The following is a 22,587-nucleotide window of genomic DNA, read 5'->3' as shown; positions in this document are numbered from 1 at the left end:
TGCTGAGTGGGAAAGGTAAGCTTTCAGTATTCTCTTTACTCACATCCTGCTTGTGAAGATTACTCAGAGCAGCTTAAATAAAATTCAAGAGATTTGTCATGTATTAGCACTTCAGGAGGGCAAGTATATTTAGAAAAAAAATACCTGAGGCTAAGCTCACTGTGTTTGAAAATCACCTACTGTTTGCACATGGAAAATGGCTTTCTAGCAAATATTTCTACCTGCCTTGAGCTCTAGCAGTCTCAATGGTGAAAATGCAGCTATCTGCTGCCCAGACATGAGAATGCCCCAAAATGAGTGGCTTGGTGGAAAGATGGTCCTCACAGCATCAGCTATGAGCATAGCTCTAACTAATGTGAGAACTTAATAAGGGCAACAAAAAAAAGTATTTCACTGAGTGGCTACAGGCTGGATTGGGCTCTTTTTGCAGACCAGAGCAGGACCTTTTTCTGAATATGAGTCTTATGGTGGTAACATTGCAACAGAACTTCTACTTCCATGGTCAGTAGAGCTGCATCAGCAAAAAGAGATTGCTCGGCATGAAACACTTCATTCTTAATTTGCCCACCAAGATCAACTCATTTCACAGTCCAAAGGGCCGCAAACAGAGGCTCCTCCGCTTGATCTTTCAGAAAGTAGATGGTTTGGGTTGCACTGGCTTTGTGGGTAAATATTCCACCTGTTACATTTGAAGATAGTCTGATAAAATATGAGATTTAAAAAAGCTAAATGTCAGCACCAACTTGGAGAGCCATCATAGAATCGCAGAATGGCCAAGGTTGAAAGGGACCTCAAGGATCATGAATCTCCAACCCCCCTGCCACATGCAGGGCCACCAACCTCCACATTTAATAGTAGACCAGGCTGCCCAGGGCCCCAACCAACCTGGCCTTGAACACCTCCAGGGACGGGGCATCCACAGCCTCTCTGGGCAGCTGTTCCAGCATCTCACCACTCCCACAGTAAAGAACTTCCTCCTGACATCCAACCTCAATCTTCCCTTCTTCAACTTAAAACCATTTGCCCTTTGTCCTCCCATTATCTACTTGTAAAGTGTTGACTCCCTGCCTGTTTGTAGGCTCCCTCTAGGTACTGGAAGGCTGCAATGAGGTCACCCCCACAGCCTTCTTTCTCCAGGCTGAGCAAGCCCAGCTCCCTCAGCCTGTCTTCATAGGGGAGGTTCTCCAGCCCTCTGATTATCTTTGTGGCCCTCCTCTGGACTGTCTCTAACAACTCCTTGTCTTTCTTGTACTGGGAGAAGACTGACAACAGACCAGCTGAAGAAACTGATGGTTACCAATGATGGTAGGTATGTCCTTTTTTTTTCCTTTGGCTTGCCTAGTGTGAAAGCTCATTACTGCAAGTAAATCAGATCATACTCAGAGTAGCAAGCCGTTCTGAGTCACGATTTAGCAAGCTGCTAAGTGATAAATGCCGTCATATAACTGGCATGAAAGGGGTTTGACATTAAGCAAATGAAAAATCCAGAGAAAGCGGCATTTTGGTGAATCCTAACCTAGGCGAGTATTGGGGAGATTCTTTGGAAGAATACATGGGTCCTTTGGTTGGATACTTCTTATGCCGGGGAGTTGAAGGGGGCGGGGGACCCACAATCATATCTATCCTGGCAAAGTAAATAAGAGAAAAGACACCAGCAAAATGCATAATGAAGCAACACGTAGAGAAAAGTTGGTCAGAAAGTTGCAGAAAGAAACAACTGAAAAACAGAACGACAGAGAGAAATTGAAAATATATTCCGCTAGAAACAGAAGTTGCTCTCCTACCGCCTGGTTGTCGGTGAAACATTACCCACCCTGGGGTAAGATTTGGAGATTTTTGGCACCACTGCTGTTCAGGAGAATAGCCCCCACCCACCCCAGATTTAACAGATAACATGCTTTACCCTCTGGAATATATTTGCAGCGCTATTCCATCGAGACGGTTGGACATGAAACAACATACATTCATTCTCCTTTCAGTTACACTGCCAGATGATGCACCCTCAGCTAGCTCAGAAATACACGAGCTGTTGGAGTCGGTGAGATACACTGTGGGACTGTGGAACTGAATGAATGGGGGACATCCGTGGTTGGCAAGAGATGAGACACGAGACAGCATGAACACAACATTGAAAAGAGCACATCACAGACACAACACAGTGACAGAGACATTTGTGATTAAAGAGGAAAGTGCAGGTAAACCCCCCAGAGAAGTGCCTGAATGTGCTTTAATCCCCAGCCCTGGCTGTGGGACAACACAGACAGACCCATGGAGCTGAGCAGGCAGGAGAGCACTGCAGTTTACAGGACAGGAGAACAAAAATAAAAGTTCTCCAAGCCGACCCAGGACAGCCTCGCTGGGCTCCACCTATGGGCGCACTGCATTCCTAGATCCAGCTCACGTCCCAGCATTGGCCATGGCCACCAAGGCACATGCCCTGGCTACAGGGTGTCCTTTCCAGTTGGACTGGGCAGGTCATAATAGGGCATCTCTTGGTGTCCTAAGGGGCTACGCTGCCATCTCTATCACTGTTCTAGTTGGTGGGAACAGGGAAACCAGTGAAGCTACTCATCAGCTCTAGATCCCAAATCCAGATTCTTTACACGTGACTTTAAAGAAGATTCTGGTCCTCCTGACTTCCCTGCAGTGGGATGGATGGCAGTCCTAGGCACTGCAGCCTCACTGTCCCACTAGTGAAGTTAAGGGACAATTCAGTTTCATCTTTAAATGCTTCAGTTCCTTATCTCCCTAAAAAACAACAACTTTGTCTTGGCAACACACTGGGGAATGCCAATAGAACTGATGGGGACAGATGGCATTGTTTTGGGGGCTGAGCACTCAGGTGTCCCACCTGGAGCCAGTAGAGATGCCAACCCAATGGCTCACTCCCCACTGCAGAGGCAGTTTCATGTTCCAGCTTATTCAGATTGGGAAATATCAATCCCTTCCTCCTCTTCTTCCCCCTCCAGATTCAGCTGTGCATCTCAGATTCATAATCACTGAATTTGTACTGAGTGGGGGCGAGAGGCTCAGAGAGAGGAAATTCTCTGGGATATTTTAATTTTCATTGCAAGGGAGAATTTACCTTCTGACAGTAGAGCTGGAAATAGGAAATGCACAGCATGCAGCAACACTGAGAAAGTTAGCTCCACTGCGTGAGCATCAGAAATAGCAGAGTTAAAGGGTCTTTGAGAGATTAGGATGAGAGAGATTCCTCTTTTACATAAGACAAATTTCCTATTCTATTCTATTCCTGCATGCATATCTGAAAACTTTTTTTTTTTTTTTTTTTTTTTTTTTTGCAGATTTTCATAACCAAAATGGGCTGGAAATTAAAGGAAAAATTTCCCCAAGTGGCTTCCAGCAGAAGCTGGGCTGCTGCAGTCAACAAGGGAAACGCTTTCATTATACAACTGTTAAAGTAAATGGTAAATGACTCTGACCACAGACAGCTCAATGCCAAACCCTGTTTCCTGCTCTGGGTGTCCTTGTGATCAGCAGAGCTGTGACCACTTCTGCTGAACCAACAGACCTGCCTGGGATAGGGGTCTGATCATTGGCATGGAGCACAGGGGCCTTGGAAGGTGCAAATGGATGAAACTCCTAAAGAAATACCTGCAGGGAGGTGAGCTGTAGATGTCATGGGTTCTGTGTGTGGGGAAAGAGAGAAATCCAGTTCAGAACTGTCAAAGCTGTCCTGAGGTGGACAAGAGGCAGATGTAATGGCATAACCCCAGTGCTTGCTGTGCGTGTGCTCAGTCCTGCTCATCCCCATGGGTCCCAGCCACATGCAGCGATGCTTCCTCTGAACTTTCTCTTAAGGAGGAAAAAGATTAAGGTGTAGCTGCAAGGGAAAGTGTCTCTCATGGCAACATCTGTGTGATGAACAAAAAGCAGGGGCAAAGTGAAGCAAGCAGAGGGGTCTCTTGCCTGGATTGGAGGTTTTTAATCCGGGAGAGCATGTCCAGGTGGCCAGCTGAGTACTGCTCGATGACGTCCATCACATCGTAGGGCCGAAGGCTCTCCTTAAACTTGCGTTTGGAGACGAGAAATCGCATAATGCTGCAAGAGAGGGAAGGAAAAATAAAGTCCCTGACTCGTCTGGTGGCATCTAAAACCCATTGGGAGCTGGAAGGGAACCGGAGCAGATCCACACACTGTGCCCAACATGGCAATAGGAGAAGGGAAGGGGCTGGTGGGGGCTGAAGTCCTGTGAGCACCAGGGGACACCGATGACCTCCAGACTATCAGCTGGGCACGTCTCCGCTCCACACTGCTTTTGTAAATGTCAGCATTAAATCTCAGAGCGAGTGAGAGCAATTGCTTGGATGCATCCCTGCAGGGGATTTTCCTGTTTCTGCATTTTTAATTTCCCTCAGCAAAAATTCCCTTTCTGGCAGAATTTTCTGTGAAGGAGGGCAGGCCACCCAGGGGAAAAGCAGCCTGCAACACAGGCATTTCAGCATTTGCTTGGACTTTGTATTTCATTTTATTCTATCGCTTATGTTTCCAAACCTCTTTCCCCTTCTCCCTCTCTTACCACACTGCCCTGATGCTGACTTTCAGTCCTGGTGTTAAATCTTCTGTCACAAACTCACAGTTGCAGCTTTTATTCTCATCAGGAATGTCTTCTCCAGGCAGGCTTGCTTCTGAGTTTGGAAAAGCAGGAATAAAGAGCAGTGTGTTAGCATTCTCCAGTCGGGCCAGGCAGGGAAAAGACCACTAAAATCAAGTCCAACTGTTGACCTACTTCTACCATGTCCCCAAGTGTTACATCTCCAAATTTCCTAAGCATTTCCAGGAATGGTGACCCCACCACCTCCCTGTGCAGCTGTGCCACTGCATCACCGCTCTTTTGGAGCAGAAATTTTTTCCAACACCCAACCTGGCCCTCCCCTGGTGCAACTTAAGTCCATCACCTCTAGTTCTGTTGCTGTTACCTGGGAGCAGAGGCCGAGCCCCAACCTCCTTTCAGTCACTGTAGGGAGCTATGAGGTATCCCTGAGCCTCCTCTGCTCCAGACTGAACCATCCCAGTTCTCTCAGCCCACTGATCCAGCCTGTCCAGATCCCTCTGTAGGGCCTCCCTACCCTCATGCAGATCAACATTTCCTCCCGACTCAGTGTCATCTGCAAACCTACTGAGGGTGCACTCAATCCCCTCATTCAAATCATCCATAGAGATTAGCTGAACATACCTGGCCCCAATAGTAACCTCTGGGGAACACCACTAGCATCAGGTCACCAGCTGGACTTAACTCTGTTTGCCACCAAATAGGTCTGCTTAACAGGATTGCTTAATGTGGGGTGGTGAGGGAGAGGAATGGGGTTTTGGGATCCCACAGAGCACCCCAAGGCCACACCTTCGGAGTTCTGCCGCGATGCAGCTCCCTTGATGCGGAAAGCCTGCCGGGCTCTGCTGCGGTCTCCGAAGCTCCAGCTCTTGGGCACCTTGCTGGGGCTGTCCTCGATGCTCTGGTCAGCACTGGGGGACCTCCGGATGCCCTGAGCCTGTGGAGAGCCTTTCCCTTTGGTGCCAGCACCGCGGGGACTGGAGAAGACACGATCTTTCAAACTGACCTTCTGACTGTTCAGAGAAACACGTTGAAACAAAGACAAAAAGGAGACAGCAGGAGGAGTCATTCTGGAAACCACGCAGTCCTTCCCCACCAGCCATTTAGAAACCAAGAGCACTTCCAAGCAGCAGTGAGATGTAGTTTTGCTGTTGGCTTTTTAAAAAAATATATATTCATTTCGTTATTGCTTTTTTTTTTTTTTTTTTTTAAATAAAGCGTTGTAGAAATGTTTCCGCCGTAATGAGTGAAATGGGAATGATTTTTAAGAGAGAAAAAATAATATGGACTTAAACAGAAGCCCCTCGTGGGATGCCAGGGCTGGCGGGACAGAATGACGTTAACGATGAGGTCATGAGTCCTTAAATCACTGATCGGCTCCGATCATGAGCGAGGAAGCTTTTCTTTCACAACTGCCTTTCGAAGCCCTACATCCAGTAAGAGAATACCAAGAAAAAAGCCTTGGCCTTCAGTGTTTAGCTTCACTTGGAAACACTTCATTCCTGGTGCTCAGATCTGCCCCTCTTTCACTAGACTCTGTCTTTCCCCCTCCTAAAACAGAAGGTGCCCCTTATATATCTCACAGAGAGTTCATCTTTGCCCAGTCACATATGTAAATACTGAAACATGCAAGTCCTTTATATCCTATGAAGATTTAATCTACAAGCTAACTACGACCTAGCTACAGGTCTGCTACAGGCACCATCACCAGGAAAACACACAACCTCAAAATACGGCACTTAACTGCTGTTTTTCTATCAGAGTCCTATTCTGTTAACAAAGCAAAAAGATCACTCTGAGAAGAAGAGATGATCTCACCGAGAAGCAGTCTGCTGAGCCAGCTTTCATTATTTTACACATTCCGAGATCGGTAATTAAAAGCTTCAATCCAAGCAAAGAGGACAAAATTCTCACATCACGATTTCAAACCAAAAAGCGAGGATGGATCCTTACGAAAAGGCTTAGAGACAACCTTGGGGGAGCCAAACTGCAAACAGTTTGGGATGATTTGATATTCTCTGAATAGCAATGCTTATTCAAGTATACAAATAGAGGTCAGACAACCAGTGCAAGGCATTTTGCATGGAGCTCATATTTCATAAAGAAGCAGTGCAAAACTGAATAAAACTAAGGATAGCTTTTCCAATACTCTGTACCATTGCAGCAGCCACTTATCGCGCTGCAAACACTCGGCCTCTGTTTGCAGGCAGAACACTGCTAGAATTTTCATTTTCTCACTGGGTTTCTAGGGCACCAACCAAAGGTCTGTTTTTCTCCTGTCTCTCCACAGCACCACCTTGAAATTCAGAAGCAAACAGCCCTACTTGCCTTCACACCTAGCATAAGGTCCTGTAACCAGAGGATCTTTAACCAGAACTTGGCGGCTGACGTTTGAAGCAAAGCAAATCCCAGCTCCCTCCCCAGCTGCAGCACGAGACACGTGGCTTTGTCAGAAAAGGAAGAAGATGTGACTTCAAGACACGCAGGGAGCAGATTTGTTGAATAAGAAGGTGCTATTTTTACAAAGTCACTCCACACTGTGAGACACGGAACACAGACCTGGGCAGAAAGGTGCTTGGGCAGCAGTGCCCTGTGCAGGATGGGGCTGCAATCTCAGGTCGGGAGATGCAAACAAAACACGTTCACGTCAAGTTTCAAGTAGAAAAGGCAGAATTAACTCAATTAATGATTCATTTTTAATTCTGTGAAACTGCATAGACAGGTACAGGAGAATTCATATCCCTCATGTGGCGCACCTGCAAAGTGCACCTAAAAGCCAGGGGCCCACAGATGCTGAGTGCAGCTGAAAATCAGAGCGGAGCTAGGACCCCTCTGGGAGCAAACATGTGCCCCAACACCTTTCTGTTTGTAAGCCTAGATTCCTGATGCTACTGATATCATCGCACACAGCCAGACGTCAAAAGGCAGTTCTGTGTTTCGTGCATGAGAAGCCAGATTGAAACCCTATTTGCCATTCGATCCTAAAAAGGCCAATCGGATTTTTGTTTCTGTATCATGGTTGATTTTATGGAGGAACGTCCCTGGGATCTACTGTGTTTCTTCAGTAGTACCAATGCTTCGACCTATGCGGTCCTTTTTAGAAGAAGTTTTACACAAATGAGTCAGCAAAGCACCAGCATTCAGCACTCAAAGCGCCTCACTGAGCCGAGCAGGGCCTTTGCTTGGGGGCTCCTCTTCTATACCCACGAAACAACACGAATGATTCACTGAAGTCCTCCTTCTGCCATGCAGTTCCGTGACTGGGAACAACCCCTGCAATCTCCATGCAATCACAGTCTCTGCAGAGCAGTGAGAAAGAGCCCAGGAGAAACACACCCACACAGGGAGCTGCGAGCTGCCAGCCAGCCCAACATCATCATCTTCAACCTGAAAGTCATGCACGGTGACACAGCATCCCAGAGAAGTGCTATTCAGGTGGAACTCAGGCAGATGGCAAATAGCTTCAGTTCAGTGGCCAACATGACATGAACACGGGGAAGCAGGAATCCAGCCCTACACAACATGAACCAGAGCTTGTAAGGATGACGGCTAAGAGCAGTGTGAGCACACAGCACTGCTTGTTGCAGGGGGAAGGGAGAGAAAATTATGGCTTTCTGATCAGGGATTCTGGAAAGTCGTAACAGCAGCACAAGCTGTGCTTTAATTCCGGGATCTTCGCAGTAACTTTAGGTTGACATTCATTAAAAGCATATTCAGTGACCAAAAAAAAAAAAAAAAAAAAAAATTCCTTTCTACCTTCAGGGAAGATTTGTAAGACTTTCAGCTTTTGGCTTGACTTGAACAAAATATACAAACGGAACTGACTTTTTCTCTGCTGCCAGACAGAAAAATAAGAGCCCATGCTGGATGAACATGTAAGGACCCACCCCAGAGGCAGGACCCACTGCAGCCCCAGCAGCCAACAGGAGGATGCTCACTGTTTTGGCAGGCTTTGCATTTAGGCTCAGTTGTGTCCAACGCCCTCAGCAAGAAAATGCATGAGAAGTGACCTTCAGATGAGTTGCCATCCATCCTCCATAGGATGCTGGGGGCAGGAGCTCCTGCCCAAAACCCTCTGCTAAGGGGTTCAATCCACAGTATTCTATGGTATTAAATCAGTAGCTTTCAAAATGTGGATTGTAACAATAGCAGTAATTTTGGATCAATGTAAATAATCACCTATAGCTTCTCGCTGTTGACTTTAAGCTATCCCTGAGCAATTGTTTCATTCTCTTATTTCATTCTGTAGGCAGCAAACACTAGCCAAGCTGAGTTAGGCTGCCGTGGGCTCAAATCCATCACTGCATACTAGCTCAACCAGTAACAGGGCTCGTTCTCCTGAAAAAGCTATGGCCAGGAGAAAGAGGTCATCTCTTGCTGGGAAATGAGACTGTTTGTCAACCCACAGCTTGCACTGAGCTCATGGTGTCTGAAAAGAGCTTGTTAAAAGCAGGCAGCAGAGCCCAGAGTGAATGATAGCCTTTGTGGATCACTGGGGACTCCAGCAAAGAACACGTCTGTGTGTGCAATGCTCTCCATGGCTTGAGCAGAAATATCAGAGGAGCAGGCTCAAGCCTGATTCATACCCAGTGATTTCAGAAAAGCCATGGCAAAGGTGAATTCAGCCCCAAGAATGGAATTTCTAGAAGCAGAGCACAAAGAAAAGAAACAAACCAAAAAAACTAATCAGCTCATGACCAATGCCTTGATGAGTAATAGAACAGAATAGAATCATTAAGGTTGGAAAAGACCTCTAAGGTCACCTAAGTCCAACCATACGCTTACCACCAATACTGCCCACTAAACCATGTTGCTAAGTTCAACATCTACCCTTTCCTTAGGGGCCTCCAAGGACAGTGACTCCGCCACTTCCTGCCTCTCTTTCTGAGAAGAAATTCTTCCTAATAGCCAATTTAAACACCCTCTGGCACAAGTTGAGGCCATTCCCTCTTGTCCTATCAAAAATAGGACTTAACCTCTCTTCTCTTCCTCATACAAAACCACAGTGTTAGACTCGGGTTGCAGGAGGTCACTGAAATGACAGCTGGAAAGGCTGGAACCACCACAAAGGGACATCAGCTCCAGCCACATGCCATTAACCTTGGTCTTTGGTATTCTGCAGCATCTGCTATACTGTCACCCCTCTCTTTCTAAAACAAAAAGGGTTTTTTCCCAAACTGATGCTGAGCACTGGCAAAAGTCAAACTGCTCGCGTCCTGTGCCTTCCAACAATTTGCCAGCTCAGCTGCTTTGCATTTCAGGAGCAGCACAAAACAGCTAGATTGCATCTTTGAACCTGGCTGATTACTTCTTATATAAGACTTTAAAAAAAACACTGCACCAGACCCGCAATCCAGTCAAAGGCTCTGCAGATTCCTTCCCTTCCCATCATTGCATTTATTGACTAAAATCATTGGTTCAGCACATTACAATGCCCTGGCTCCTGAGGAGCTTCCTATTAATTTACCTACACCGAATTTCCCATGACTGCATCGCTGTTCACTGTTATTTTGTGATATGTATCTCAGGTTAAGCTCCTTAGCACTCAGCCTTAGATGCACTGAAGATGTGCTGGTGCCTGCCCCTAGCAGCGTGCAGCCCTAAGGCTGAGCAATCCAGACATGAACATTATTTTTACATCCCTCCAGGGTTAACATATAGTCTTACTAAAGCACAGAGTGCACAACGTTATACTCAGGATGGATGCAGGCAGTAAAGATGCCCTTGAGGCTACTCCAAAATTCAAGTGTCCTTTGGGACTGGAAGAAGCACAGTCTGTAATCCCCCTCTGCAGGGTGTCCAATGGATTGAGAAGATCCTGAGGCAACAATTTGTTTCATCCTCCCTTACCCTCACAGAACTCAAGATGGGGGAGATGAAATGAGGACCACAGCAGGAAAGAATTCAGTAGAAAATGGAGAAAAAAAACATATACTGGCTTTACCAATTCAAAATTCATGCCTAGAAAGACATGCAAGGAAGATATGAAGATCAGAGTGGCTGATTTTCCAGAAAACAGAATTGGACACAGACAGGTGAGAGGACAGCATTACGAATATCGCTGCTTGTTTTAACCATCGCCAAAACCAACCTGAGCACTGAGCAATGGAAGGAGCCGTTCTCTGAGGGCAATCCCTGCATTATGGTTCGTCCTCTAAGGATAAAACAGCCTTACCTGGCAAATGCAAGCAGCATGGAAGGTAGGGTACATTTTCCAGGTGGACTATTAAGCAAATCTTTGCCTGTTTGTGCATCTGATGATCACCCAGTATTGAAACCAGTCGTTTCAAGGATAAGCTTCTAGGAGTGCTGAAGTACCAACCAAACTCGTAGTGAGGCTAACTCAGAGATGCAGGCTATATACCCAGGAACTGCTTCCATGAAACTAAACCATGCCCCCTGACTCTTCATTACCCATTCAGAGATGGGATTTACCACGCTACTTCTGGGCTTCTGGTACACGCAAGGCTCAGGCATGCGTCTCACTTAGCCTCTAGTCTGACACACAAGAAGAACAGCCAGCAGCAAAGAAAAGAAAAGGAACAACAAAAAACCAAAAAAACAGCAAGGAAGGAAAAGATACAAGTTGGAAAGATTAATGGAGAAAATCAGAGAGACATGTATTTTGGTTTTGTTTCTTTTAACCGCAGTTTGTCGGCTTTCTGAAGGAGACAGAGACTGGTGATTTTGAGAATTAAAACGGACTCCAGAAAAAAAGCATGCAAAAATCCAGTTTCACAAACATGCTGCATCACTCAGTGCCACTCCTGGACTTCCGCCTGCCTGGCCTGGGGGGAAGAGCTGAGGGGGTTCCCCTGCCAGCATTCAAAGCATGCAAACTCTGGGCAATTCGAGAAGGTGCACGCTTGCTGCCAAAAGCAGTGTCTGGGGCAGGGAAAGAGACTCCTTCAGTGCAGGTGTGAAAGTAGATCTATTTATACGTAAGGAATATAATACAGAGATCTGTGTGCCCTCACGGCCATCAGATGGGTGCACTAAGGGATGCTCATTGGGAATTCTCTGAAGCCGCCTAGCAATTGTCAACTGGATGGAAACGATGAAATCACTGCTTGTACCAAACGCTCTGCTCTAGCTGTCTGTTCCCCACTGGGTCTAGAAACCATTCACAAGGTCAATGTCAACACTAAGGAGAACCCGTATCCCTACATCTGGTGGGACAGGCTGAGATTAGTCCTCTAGCTGCGTAGTAGAGGTGCTAGATAGGCAAGCCATGGCTTCCAAAGGCCACATGACTAGGCAAGGTCAATTTGCAGTGATCAGAAAGCCAAAGGAACGGTGATCAGCTGAAGGTGGGAAGCTGGTATTTCTCATGCTACTAACTTCATATTGCTATTCAGTGTAATGTAATTTGCAAGGATTCTCTGGACCCTGAGGAGGGATGAAGAGATAGGGAGGAAGGGGTCTCAGCACTTTTTAAAATTATTTTTGTTGTTGTTGTTAAACTTCAGTTCCTGGCTTCCTTCATTGCTGAGCAGCCGCTGGCTTGCTAGCCCCGACCAAATTCCCCATCCTCATCTCTTTTTGCTCTGCACAGTAAGCAGACAAGGAAGCCTCTGATTTCTGAGCAATGGGGAGATTCCTCCGCCTTATTTTACTCATCTAGTACCTCTATTAAGCAGAGAAGTGATCAGAACGGGTGGTAGCAGGGTAGAGGGAGAATGAGCCGTGCAGCTTTTGATTAGTTCCGTGCGACGCATTTCCCGTGGTACCTAGAGTTTCCTGAGCAGCATCCGCATAGTGACTCTCTGCACGGTTTGCTTTTACTGGAAATGAGGGGAGAGTAAAAATTAGACCCAGAAGCAAATGCCAGACAGGAAACTTTTGATTACTGACTCGGGGTTTAAAGACAGGTGATCTGAGGGCCAGGTCCATGACAGGATTGTTATGCTTGAGCATTACATTAAAAAAAGACATCAAGGGCATTTCTGAAATTTGTCTTGCTGAGATCAATCAATGTCATTACCAGACGTGACACATTCTGCATTGAATTGGTGGCATCAGTTCATCTGCAATTGAACGAATCCGGCAGGAAGATCTTTTTCAACTGCACTGGAAACAAAAAGTACTCTCTTCTTCCTCTAAATAGATTTTTAAAAAATACCATATTTTGATTATCTAAAGTATGGAGAGCCAAAAATTTAACTGATTTCCCCCAGCAACATCTAAAAGATTTGAATATATTAGTTTCTTTTTTCTAATACACATACATGTACCACCAAGAACACTAATTCATCTGTGGATTATTTGCACTTCTCATACAGCTAATAGTATAAGCTTAAGCCTGGCATTAAAAAAAAATACACAGATTAAAACAGAGGGCGGTGCAGTTCCTTATGGGAAGCCATCTGAACATCAGTGCTCAGCACCGAGTTTTGCCCACTCCTTGGACGTCCCCTGTCACTTCTGGGGAGCTCCTGGCTCTGTGGACCCATCCCAGTGCTGCCCACTGATATCCCCACCACCACAGGGGTATTCGTGCCATGGAGCAGCCCTCTGCCTGCGGCAGGTTGACGAGGTGGCCCTGCACGCAGCCAAAGCTGATGTCCCAGCTGAGCTCATGGGCAGTCTGAGGGAGGGAAGGGCACAAAGCCCCACACTCACATCAGCCTTGAGCTCAGCAATGGGCACAGGAGGGACGTGCAGGAATTCCTCCCGCATCCCGCGCGAGCTCAGCCCTCTCCTTGCTGAGGGCTCACAATAGGACCCCACGTCCCCAGGATGCCCCAGGAGCTCACAATGGGTCAGCATGTCCCCATGGAGTGGTGGTGCCACCAGGGGCTGAGCATCGCGGCACGGCTGTGGGGCGCTGAGCATGCAGAGCCTCAGGGTCCCTATGGAAAGATGCCGTTCCTTCTGTGCAAATAATCCGCTCCCTGAAAGGCAACTGATTATTTCCAGATTACTGTCGGTCCCAGCATGAGTCTCCGCCACCAGTTTAACAGGTTAAAGTCAGCAACCCTGGGTTGGCAAGAGCAGGGGTCCCCTGAGTCAACCAAAGGCATCCTCTACTGCGTCCTAAAGCCTGAATCATAGCCCTGAGCAGAGCTATGGAGGTAGAGTGCATCTCAGACAGACACGTACATACACTGATAAAGAGAGATATACGCACAGATATACATACACATTACAGAGTGGCCCAGTCCAGCGTTCACTCAACGTGATGGCCAAGATCTTGCTGAGTTCGTTAGGGCTGGGGACAAACCACCGCTGAGGACCACCAAATGGGGTTCTGGGGACAAACCACCAATGAGGTTCCTCTCATTGCCTACAGAACTTAACTCATGCTGGACAAAGTAATCTGACTTTCAGCTTCCCAGCTTCCCAGAATTTTTCTGTTTCTTCTTCTCTAATATTAATGGATTATTGTGATCATCCAGTTCTTTCATCCTGAGTTTCCTGCCCAACAAATCTAGTCATATACGCTTTCTGATCCAAATCATTTGGAGCACACCTCTTCCACAAAAGCCTCTGCAGCCCTGGCTAACCACCCATCTGCCTTTTGAACATTACAGTCAGATGACAAAATCAAAGTGAATTTTCAACATGACTAGGAAAGGAGCAATCAAATTTCTCCTTGCATGGCATTGGAGAGCTTGGATTTGTGACCCAGACCCTGTGGACTCAGAGGTTACCATTGGTGCAGAGCCCGAAGCAACTCCCAGTAGAGGAGGCTCTGTAAGCATTTCTTTTTTCTTTTTTTTTTTTTTTAATGGAAGGAAAACAAAAATGGCAAAGAAGCCCACGGCACGTAGCAAAAGGCCAGAGTCTGTTCTGTTCCAGGCAGCCCAGCTTTGTGCCATGGGAGCTGAGCTCCTGCCCCTGCAGCAGGTCAGCATGTGGCTGCCCTGTGCTCAGAGATGGATGCAGAAAAGCTCACGGTGGAGAACAAAACAGAGATAACAGAGAGGGATCATAACCTGTTTCCTTGATGGCTGTCCCACTGTACACCAAGACCCAACCAAAGGCCACCAGAATCATTCCAGGCGACCCCAAGTCCCCACCTCACTAACCTGCTCACACCCCCACATCCTCCCAGCTCAGGCTGCCAATCTCCCAGTGCCATCTCAACAGAAATCAGCAAAGCCACAGCAGTACAGGGGGCAGAGGGCATAACTGCGAGATCCCAGGGACTGGCCAGTTCTGCACAGCACGTTCCCACAAGCTGGGTCAGCATCTCCACTCCAACTTCAAATGCTGGAAGATGCAACACAGCAGAAAAGCCATTTCTGTGCTACTTGCCGTAAGGATGTCCTGGTATTCTATTGGTTATGGATATAGGAAATCAGCCACTCCTACAAAGAGCTGCAATAGGAAGAAGATCCAGCTGTGCCCAGATGGGAGACTGGACATTTTGTTACTTTGATGGAAATAGAAAGGGGAAAATGCTTCACTTGCCAAAGCAGTAACAGAGCAGTGCTGGGGTCTGCTAGGAGAAGTGACTCAGCCAGGGAGTTTTCAAACTCATGATCACCAAAGACAAAGCAGAGCTAGAGATACACCATTGGGTGGAATGGCAAAGGAGATGAGAGCACTCCTGTAAGGACAGGATGACACACCAAGAATCAGTGGGGCTGCTGAAAATCAAAGCAGATGGGAGATTTGGGATGTCACTGTGAAAGCCCCAGAGACTTTTATTTGAGAAACAGCTGATTTGGGGTCCCCTGAATATATGGACTTTTGTGCAACATGCCTTCCTGAAGGCAAAGCAGGAGCAGGGAGAAGTGATACTGTCCTAATAAAACAGAGATGGAAAGAACTTTGACTCTGCCCTGGCAACTGAACTGAGCGATCTGCAAAGTCCTCTACTGTCACACATATGGCAGCCACAGACCCTCAGCTTTAGAATGCCTGGGTTCAAGGTTTAGCATCTTTCGTGGAAGAGCATTGTTGCAGGAAATGGACACAGGAGCAGGAAACCCTGATGAAGGAGCCATGTATAGTAAGAGAAACTTTCAATAAGGACAGCGAAAGGCTGTTTTTACTTCTTTCTGTGGCATAAGGCTAAGAAAGCACTGTAGAACCTGAACAGGAAAAACCTGCAATCTCTGTGAAGAAATATGCTATCATTTAACTTACTGTGCTAACTGGTGAGAACGAGGGGTGCAAGAGGACAGAGATGCCTGCAGAAGGAAGACCAGTACCTGGGACCACATGAAGGACAGTGGTCCTCACAGTTCTCCAGCTATGGAGGTGCTGGGGTTGAGCAGGGATTTCTTGTGACAACGCAGTCCCTGATACCAAGGGCAGGTGAACAAGATTTCAGCCTTCCTCTGCTCCCAGAAAGTATTTCCCTGCTTTAATCAAGTTGAATGGAGGCTGCCTTTGTTCTCACCACACCAACTGGGACCCTGAGTGGGGAAAAAAAGAGACATTCTGGCTCGTTGAAACATGATCTTGGTGATTTGATTCATTTGGCAGGGAGTGGATGGAGTGCTATGGAGGTTCTGCTTGCAAAGGAAAAGCTCAAATGAAATACAGGAAAAAGAAAAAAAAAAGAGGAGTAGGGGGAATAAAGGAAGGATGAAATTTCTTTCCTTTACTTGGCGCTGTATCTGCACAGACATCTTTGGTTGGATTTTGTGCTAGGAGAAAATTAGTTTCTGGCCTCTGATAAGCTAAAAGGTACAGCAGAAAGTTTCATCTGCAAAATGCCAGACCACTAAAAATGCATTTTCCAATATTTGCAATATTTAAGCTAAGTTTTGAGATATGGGATGGAAGACCTGAAAGCCAAGCAGATGATTTCCACAGATCATCAGTTTTGCATCCTGGTCCTTCAGAAAAAAATAAAATAAAATAAAATATGGAGATTCAGTCCCAAAATTACTTCTGTTAAGAACTAGGGGAAAAAAAAAAGAGGAAGAAATCCCAGAATTCAATAGTTTGAGAAGGACGAAAAGTCTCCCAGAAGCATCCCAAACACCAGCCCTGTTGCTTTCCCTGGGACATATCAAGCGATAGAAACTTTCCTTCAGGTCAGATTTTTGGCTGGCCTTGGAAGGTGCTCACCACGTCCAGAGGGCACCCAGCGGAGCACGCTCTGCACGTGAAGGGAAGCAGGGCAGGGACTGGGCATCACTCAGAGAGCGAGGCAGGGCTGGGCTGTTTCTGCCATGCAGCTCAGTGCCATGCCAGAGAGCCCTTCCGTGCCTGGGAGATGCCACCTTGGTGACACGGCGATGGCTCTGTGCTCAAAGTCACCTCCACGTTGGATGGTGGTGGCACAGACAAAGCAACACCACCATTGGCACACCTGAAGCCCCTCTTACACCATTCCAGCTACAACTCCAGCAACAAAAGGGGAAAAAAAAAGCAGCGTCAACCAAAGCCTTGCTGTCAGCCCACATGAAGGTCTGCAGCCCTACCGACTGCTGTCCCTCTGCCCCACAGCCTCACTATCCTCATAGCCACCCAGGCAGACTGCAAGGAGAGATGATTTAAGGTCCAGCATTACACGTAGATACATTGGACTGCCACAGCACAGAAAAAGCACATTAATACCTAGGATGCTTCCCTCGATGGTGCCACGACATGGTACACATACATACACACACACAGATCTACAGGTAATGCATGGGGATGGCGTGTTGGCAGTGATACAGACCTTGGCGATGGTTCGGGCTGCTGCTCTTTCCTTTAAACAGAAGCAATAGTACATTAGCATGGTGTCAGGTGGCAACAGATGTTGCTGCTTCACTGTTAAAACATAACGAAAAGACAATACCAAACAGTACAACTAAGTGGAAGTTGTGGACAGAAGAGAGGGAAAGGAGTACTTCAATCTTGGAGTTTCTGTCCTGGACAGGAGATCACTGGAGACTCACACAACCTCAGAGAAGACACATACAATGCACAGGGCTGTACAACTGCTCCCAACCCATCCTTGTGCCTATGCATGACTCAGATACCCCAGGACCGTGTGATGTGGGTGAGAAAGGAGGACATCTGTGTGCTCAGAGAGCAGCTCCTTCCTTTGGAAAAGCACCTTCCCAAGTGATTTCTGCACATAGGGATAGATTGGAGCGTCTTCTGTGAGCCTGGGGTACCTGCTTTTCCCTCCTGGCCAATAGGAAAAAACTGGGAGGGGGTACGGACCCCTGGCCCCAGGTCCTCCACCTCAGCCATCCTTTCTGTCATTGGCAAAGGCTCTGTGGAGGGAGTGGGAACCACAGTTCTTGCATGCAGTTTCCCACTGAGATCCCAAACCACTTGCACTGAAAAAAAACATGGACCTTGAGGACAAAGTGAGGTGAAGACCTGCAAAAGGCTAGGCACAACATCACTAGCCAACCTATGGCCGCACTAAAGAAGTCTCCCTTTTACTGACCAACTTGGTCACTTGGTTGCATTTCCCTGCAGTATGAGGAAAACATGTCCTGCCTTCAGCTACTCACACCTCCTTCACACCAGGCTGAAAGAACAGCCTCATCCATGCAGCTCCAGAAGAGAGTGAGCAGACAGTGAGTGTCAGCAGTGTAAAGGTCTGCATCTCCTGGTTCCTTCCAGGCACCAGCTGGCTATTGGGGGTGGGGGGACAAACTGGATTGAAGAGTCTAAAAAAAAATGCCTTCATCCCCCTGCTCTGTGCTCAGCCCAGCCCCAGCCTCACACATTCACACTCAATCTGTAGTCTGACCCGTCTGTGGGTCTCCAGATCCCTGCACTCTGCAGGGTCACAGCCCAGGCAGGTGCTGTCCCACCCACAACTCACCAGCTCAGCATCACCTTTCTATCCCCAGGGCTTTGCACTGCCCCTGTCACCAAATGGGGTGAACCACCTTGCTTAAAATACATGAAATGATCACTCCTGAGTGCAGACTGAAGCTGCAGGATGCCTGGGCTTATAAGGCAATTGTTGCTATCTCACCAGAGCAAATTTAGCAGGCATAAGGTGGTGATTCTGGCTGACTGATAGCCTCACCCAGAGGATAAGCAGAGCTGCGCTGAGCAGGACGGTTTCCAAACAGCAGGATGCTCACAGCAATGCTGCAAGTCTGACCCACCACTGCCACGTGCTGTGCTCCAGCTCAGCAGGATCTTTGACTTTTGTAACCTGTTTATGGAGCTATGGGAATCTGGGACACAGTGCTTCAGTCAGGGGAGAGAGACCAAGGGAGCATCCTTTTGCTTTTTCTCACCACTAAATCCTGCCTGCTCTTAGGGAAAGATGGAGGGTAGGCAATGAATTAGCACATCGTGGGCCTGAACGTCCTCCGAGGGCAGTGAGGAACAGGAAGGTCAGAGGCAAACCGAGAATACCACCTTGAGCTGACCCTCTGAAAGTACCACTTTGCATTTCCAGCCAAGCACTGTAACGTTACCCCAGAGACAAATTAGGCTGAAGAAATGCATGGGCAGCATGGAAGAGGGGCAGGGAGGAGATTGCTGAGCAACCCGTGGGGATGAGCTGCCAACACCTCTCACATCTTCAAGGTTGCAGACACGCAAAAGGCAGGAATGTGGGGGGAAAAAAAAAAAGAAAAAAAAAAAGAAAAAAAAATGCAGTGAAGAAGTGTGAGCTTTCCAAGCTCTCCTAACTCTGTTGCTGACCTGAATGTCAGTCCCGATTTGCTCTTCAGGTTCCTCAGGAGCTCCAGCTGGTTCAAAGGAGGGATGAGTCTACAGGAAGAGAAAAAAAGAGTGTTAACGTTTGGACAGAGCTGACCCCAGAGCCTCCTCTCCTGGAAGCTTTGCCTGCTGTCCCCTCCTTTCACCATATCTCAGTGCCACTGACTGCAATGGGGCAGGAACTAGCTGCTCTCAAAATGACCATAGCAGGGTGGTAGGAAAAGACTGGGACAGCAAGAGAGAGAGAAAGTGTCTGCTTCCCCGCACTCCTGACCATGAGAGCCTGGCAGCATTTCTGGGCAGCATGGGGGTGTTGTGGCAGCTTTGCTGGATGTCAGGTGGAGCGGGAGGCAGTGATCCAGGAAAGGCAGAGCGCTACTGGGTGGAGATCCCCACGTTCTCTACTGACTGCAGATGATTTTGCCCCCAGTAGAGCCATAGCCCTGTATGATGGCTTTCTGGATCAGGAAAGAACCAGGGGCTTTCCTTTCTTTCTCAGGCTCACCCTATGACTTGCTGCAAGCTCTGTTCTGGGCTACCAGCACATGCTGCTGTAGGGCTACGTGTCATGGCTGTGCTATAGGGTGCAAAGCGAAATCAGCAGCTGCCTCCAATGCTTTCAACAAGGATGGGGCTACAGCCCAAAGAAGCACAGCTCCCAGGAGGGGTCTGTTCATTCATATTGGGAAAGGAGCCACAGGGGCTTTAATGGAAGCAGAATCTGCTCAAAATCCCCCAACCTACAGCTGAGGACTGGAAGGAAAGGGGAAGGAATAGGGCTGTGACAAATTTTAAGCCATTAAGAGACCAACAGGCTCACAGTTTTCCTCTAATAGGAATAGGAAAACAACACCTGGAAAAGCCTTTCCTCCGCACGCACAAATCCCACACTCAAGAACATGGCTGATCAGCAGAACAGATTCAGTGTTCAGAAAACTGAGGCAATCAAAAAAACGTTCCAATCTTAAAGATGAAGGAAAGAGTAAAAACAGGGCTGAAAATTTGGCTTTCCTCCGCAGTGCAGCTCTGCACATTTCCACCCAGAGGCGAGCATGCCCTGAGTAGGTGAATTAATGATCCTCCTCATTTGAGGTGTCAGGAGGAGTCTGACCTTTGTGCACTGGAGCAGTGTGCAAGTGCTGGGCTGACACCTCTGTGCAAACCCACCACAATATTTGCAGACTGATGCCAAGACGGGAGAAGGAGGTGCATTAAAATCAAGCACAAAGTGTACTGCTAAATAAAAAGTGTATTCAGCACTTAATGCTGAGTGCACAACTATTCTTCTTTAGAATCATGGAACATCCCAAGTTGGAAGGGAGCTATGAGGACCATTGAGTCCAACTCCCCCTCCTTTATGGAGTTCTCTGCTTCAAAGAGCTCCACAGGGCAACAAACTCAATTTCTCAAGCCAGGATCACAAATGCATGGCTCTGATGCAAGTCACAGAGCTGAAGACTTCATGAGCTCATCAAATGGAAGGATTTGAGGTCCCTGTTAGCTAAATAGAAAGATTCCGGATCCCCATTAACTACGTGGAGGGATTCAGGGTCTCAGGAGGACCTTTCCCCTTGCATTAGCCCACAACCTGAGGTCTGCACTGTGCAGAATGTGACAACCTTGTTGGTCAGCAGAGATGCTTCCATGCAGAGCTGATGACATAAGCAACACAGAGACTCACTGCTGCTGCAGTAGGTGTGGGCACAGTGCACACGTGGTGAAGAAAAGAATGCTGTGCTGAAAAGACGATTAATAAAAATGGGCACCAACTCAGACCCATATAGACCCCAAATGTGATCCATAGTGACTGCTCAGCCTAACCTGCCCTTACAAAAGCAGCCTAAGAAAATGCTCTGCGTTGCATCACTTCACCACAACCTCAAAGGGAAGCCTGCTGCCTCAGGGCTCTGTGTGCTTTTCTCTCTCTCCTCCAGGTCCTCGTGCCACTTGGTCAGCAAGGAAGCATGTTTTGGTGAAGGGGAGCTGGGTGAGGTCTGCATGCTCCAGGAGCACACACAGCCCATACCACCACTGGAACACCCAACTGCAACCCATCACCTCTTAGGACCACACATAAAAACACCGCACTGACTCCATTCCCCAAGCCAAAGGGAAGGTACAATTGCTTTTCCTGGTAGCACAGACAACGATCAAGCATTTGGGGACAGTGGGGACACCATGCCTCCAGCCAGGACATCACTGAGACCCCACAACATGAGGAGGGAGGGCAGCAGCACACAACAGAGCACAGGAGCACACACACACACAACACACACAGACGGTGATGATTTGTTTGAACAGCCCCAGTATGAGCAATGAGGGAGGGGGTGATGAGAACATGGATACCATGATGAGGACTAAAATGAGTCTCCATGCTGTGCTGGAGTTCTACAAGGAGCTTATCACACTCACCATGACTTTGTCTCCAGTTTAAGTCATTCCTCCATAACAGGGAATACTTATGAGACTTATGAAATATGTTATGATAAGAGCTGGAGTGGAAGCATTCTTATTTCACTTCCAGCAGTAGAAAAATGCCCAGTCCTTAAAGCAGGCTGCTGTCCCAGACAGCACTCGATGTGCACTCAATCACACACTTTCAATCATGGATGCTATTTGCTGTTAATAAACCACACAAAGTAGTAAGTGTGATTGAGTAAGGCAGCAAAACTCGTACCCGTGAAAACTGGAACCAGGTTTGCAAATCAGGCACTAAATCACTTCTGTGTTAATGCACCTAGTGAGGATTTAAACTGCTCTAAGAACTGAGCTTGGCCCACAGTCTCCAAACGTAAGCCATTAATTCCACATCTTCAAATATTGCCTTTACTGCACCTTCAGGTACCCACCTCATATAAAATATGCCTATCATCTGAAAACCTGCTCTCTTCTGCAGAATCTGAGATAATATTGTTTGTAATAAATCTCACCCCAGCCACATACACATCTGTTTGATTGGATTGAAAGTTCAGCTCTCAGAAGGAACAACTGGGACTAATGACTGCTTGGCTCCGGATCAGTTACAGAAGGAAAAATAACTAAAACGTAATTACCCTACTGAGATGGGACACTCCTTTTCCAAGCATCACACTGAATTACTGAGGGAAATCGTGAGCAATCACTTTGGCTTAGCACACTACATTTGATATCCCATTCTCCTTTGAAAAACAGGCACAGCCACTGCTGCAATTTTATTCTGCATTACCACCAATGTGTCCCGTGGTGCCACCAACACCACTCACACCAGCAAGGGCAGCAGACTCAGAGATACCCGGGGTGCACAGCTCCTACAACACTGAGATAACACTGATGGATGGGAAAAGAGGGCTGGGGAAAGGGCAACAAACATGAGTGATGGGAGAGGAGAAATGGAAACATGAATGGGGTGGTATTCTTGTTAAGAGTTGTATGATTTGGAGGAGGTT

The 22,587-nt window shown here is 47.4% G+C and overlaps 1 protein-coding gene across 5 annotated transcripts in view; it reads right to left on the bottom strand.

The window, feature by feature from the left end:
• KCNQ2 (potassium voltage-gated channel subfamily Q member 2) overlaps positions 1–22,587 on the bottom strand; it is a 57,079-nt gene that overhangs the window by 5,458 nt on the left and 29,034 nt on the right. For 2 of the 5 annotated variants that reach the window (XM_042884758.1, XM_042884759.1), the window contains 5 exons: positions 19,145–19,213; positions 17,199–17,228; positions 5,363–5,586; positions 4,541–4,649; positions 3,931–4,062 (listed from right to left, as the gene is read on the bottom strand). In XM_042884758.1, coding sequence (XP_042740692.1) covers positions 3,931–4,062; positions 4,541–4,649; positions 5,363–5,586; positions 17,199–17,228; positions 19,145–19,213 — 564 coding nt within the window. Of the gene's footprint in view, positions 1–1,516; positions 1,625–3,930; positions 4,063–4,540; positions 4,650–5,362; positions 5,587–12,303; positions 12,358–17,198; positions 17,229–19,144; positions 19,214–22,587 lie in introns of all 5 variants that reach the window. The other 3 variants (XM_042884757.1, XM_042884756.1, XM_042884760.1) reach the window with 3 other exon arrangements.

The sequence above is a fragment of the Lagopus leucura genome, unplaced genomic scaffold (assembly GCF_019238085.1).
Source record: "Lagopus leucura isolate 7727_CA_CO unplaced genomic scaffold, USGS_WTPT01 Super-Scaffold_100045, whole genome shotgun sequence".
NCBI lineage: Eukaryota > Metazoa > Chordata > Aves > Galliformes > Phasianidae > Lagopus > Lagopus leucura.
Note: the sequence above shows the minus strand (reverse complement) of the source record. Positions and strands in the feature narration are given on the sequence as shown.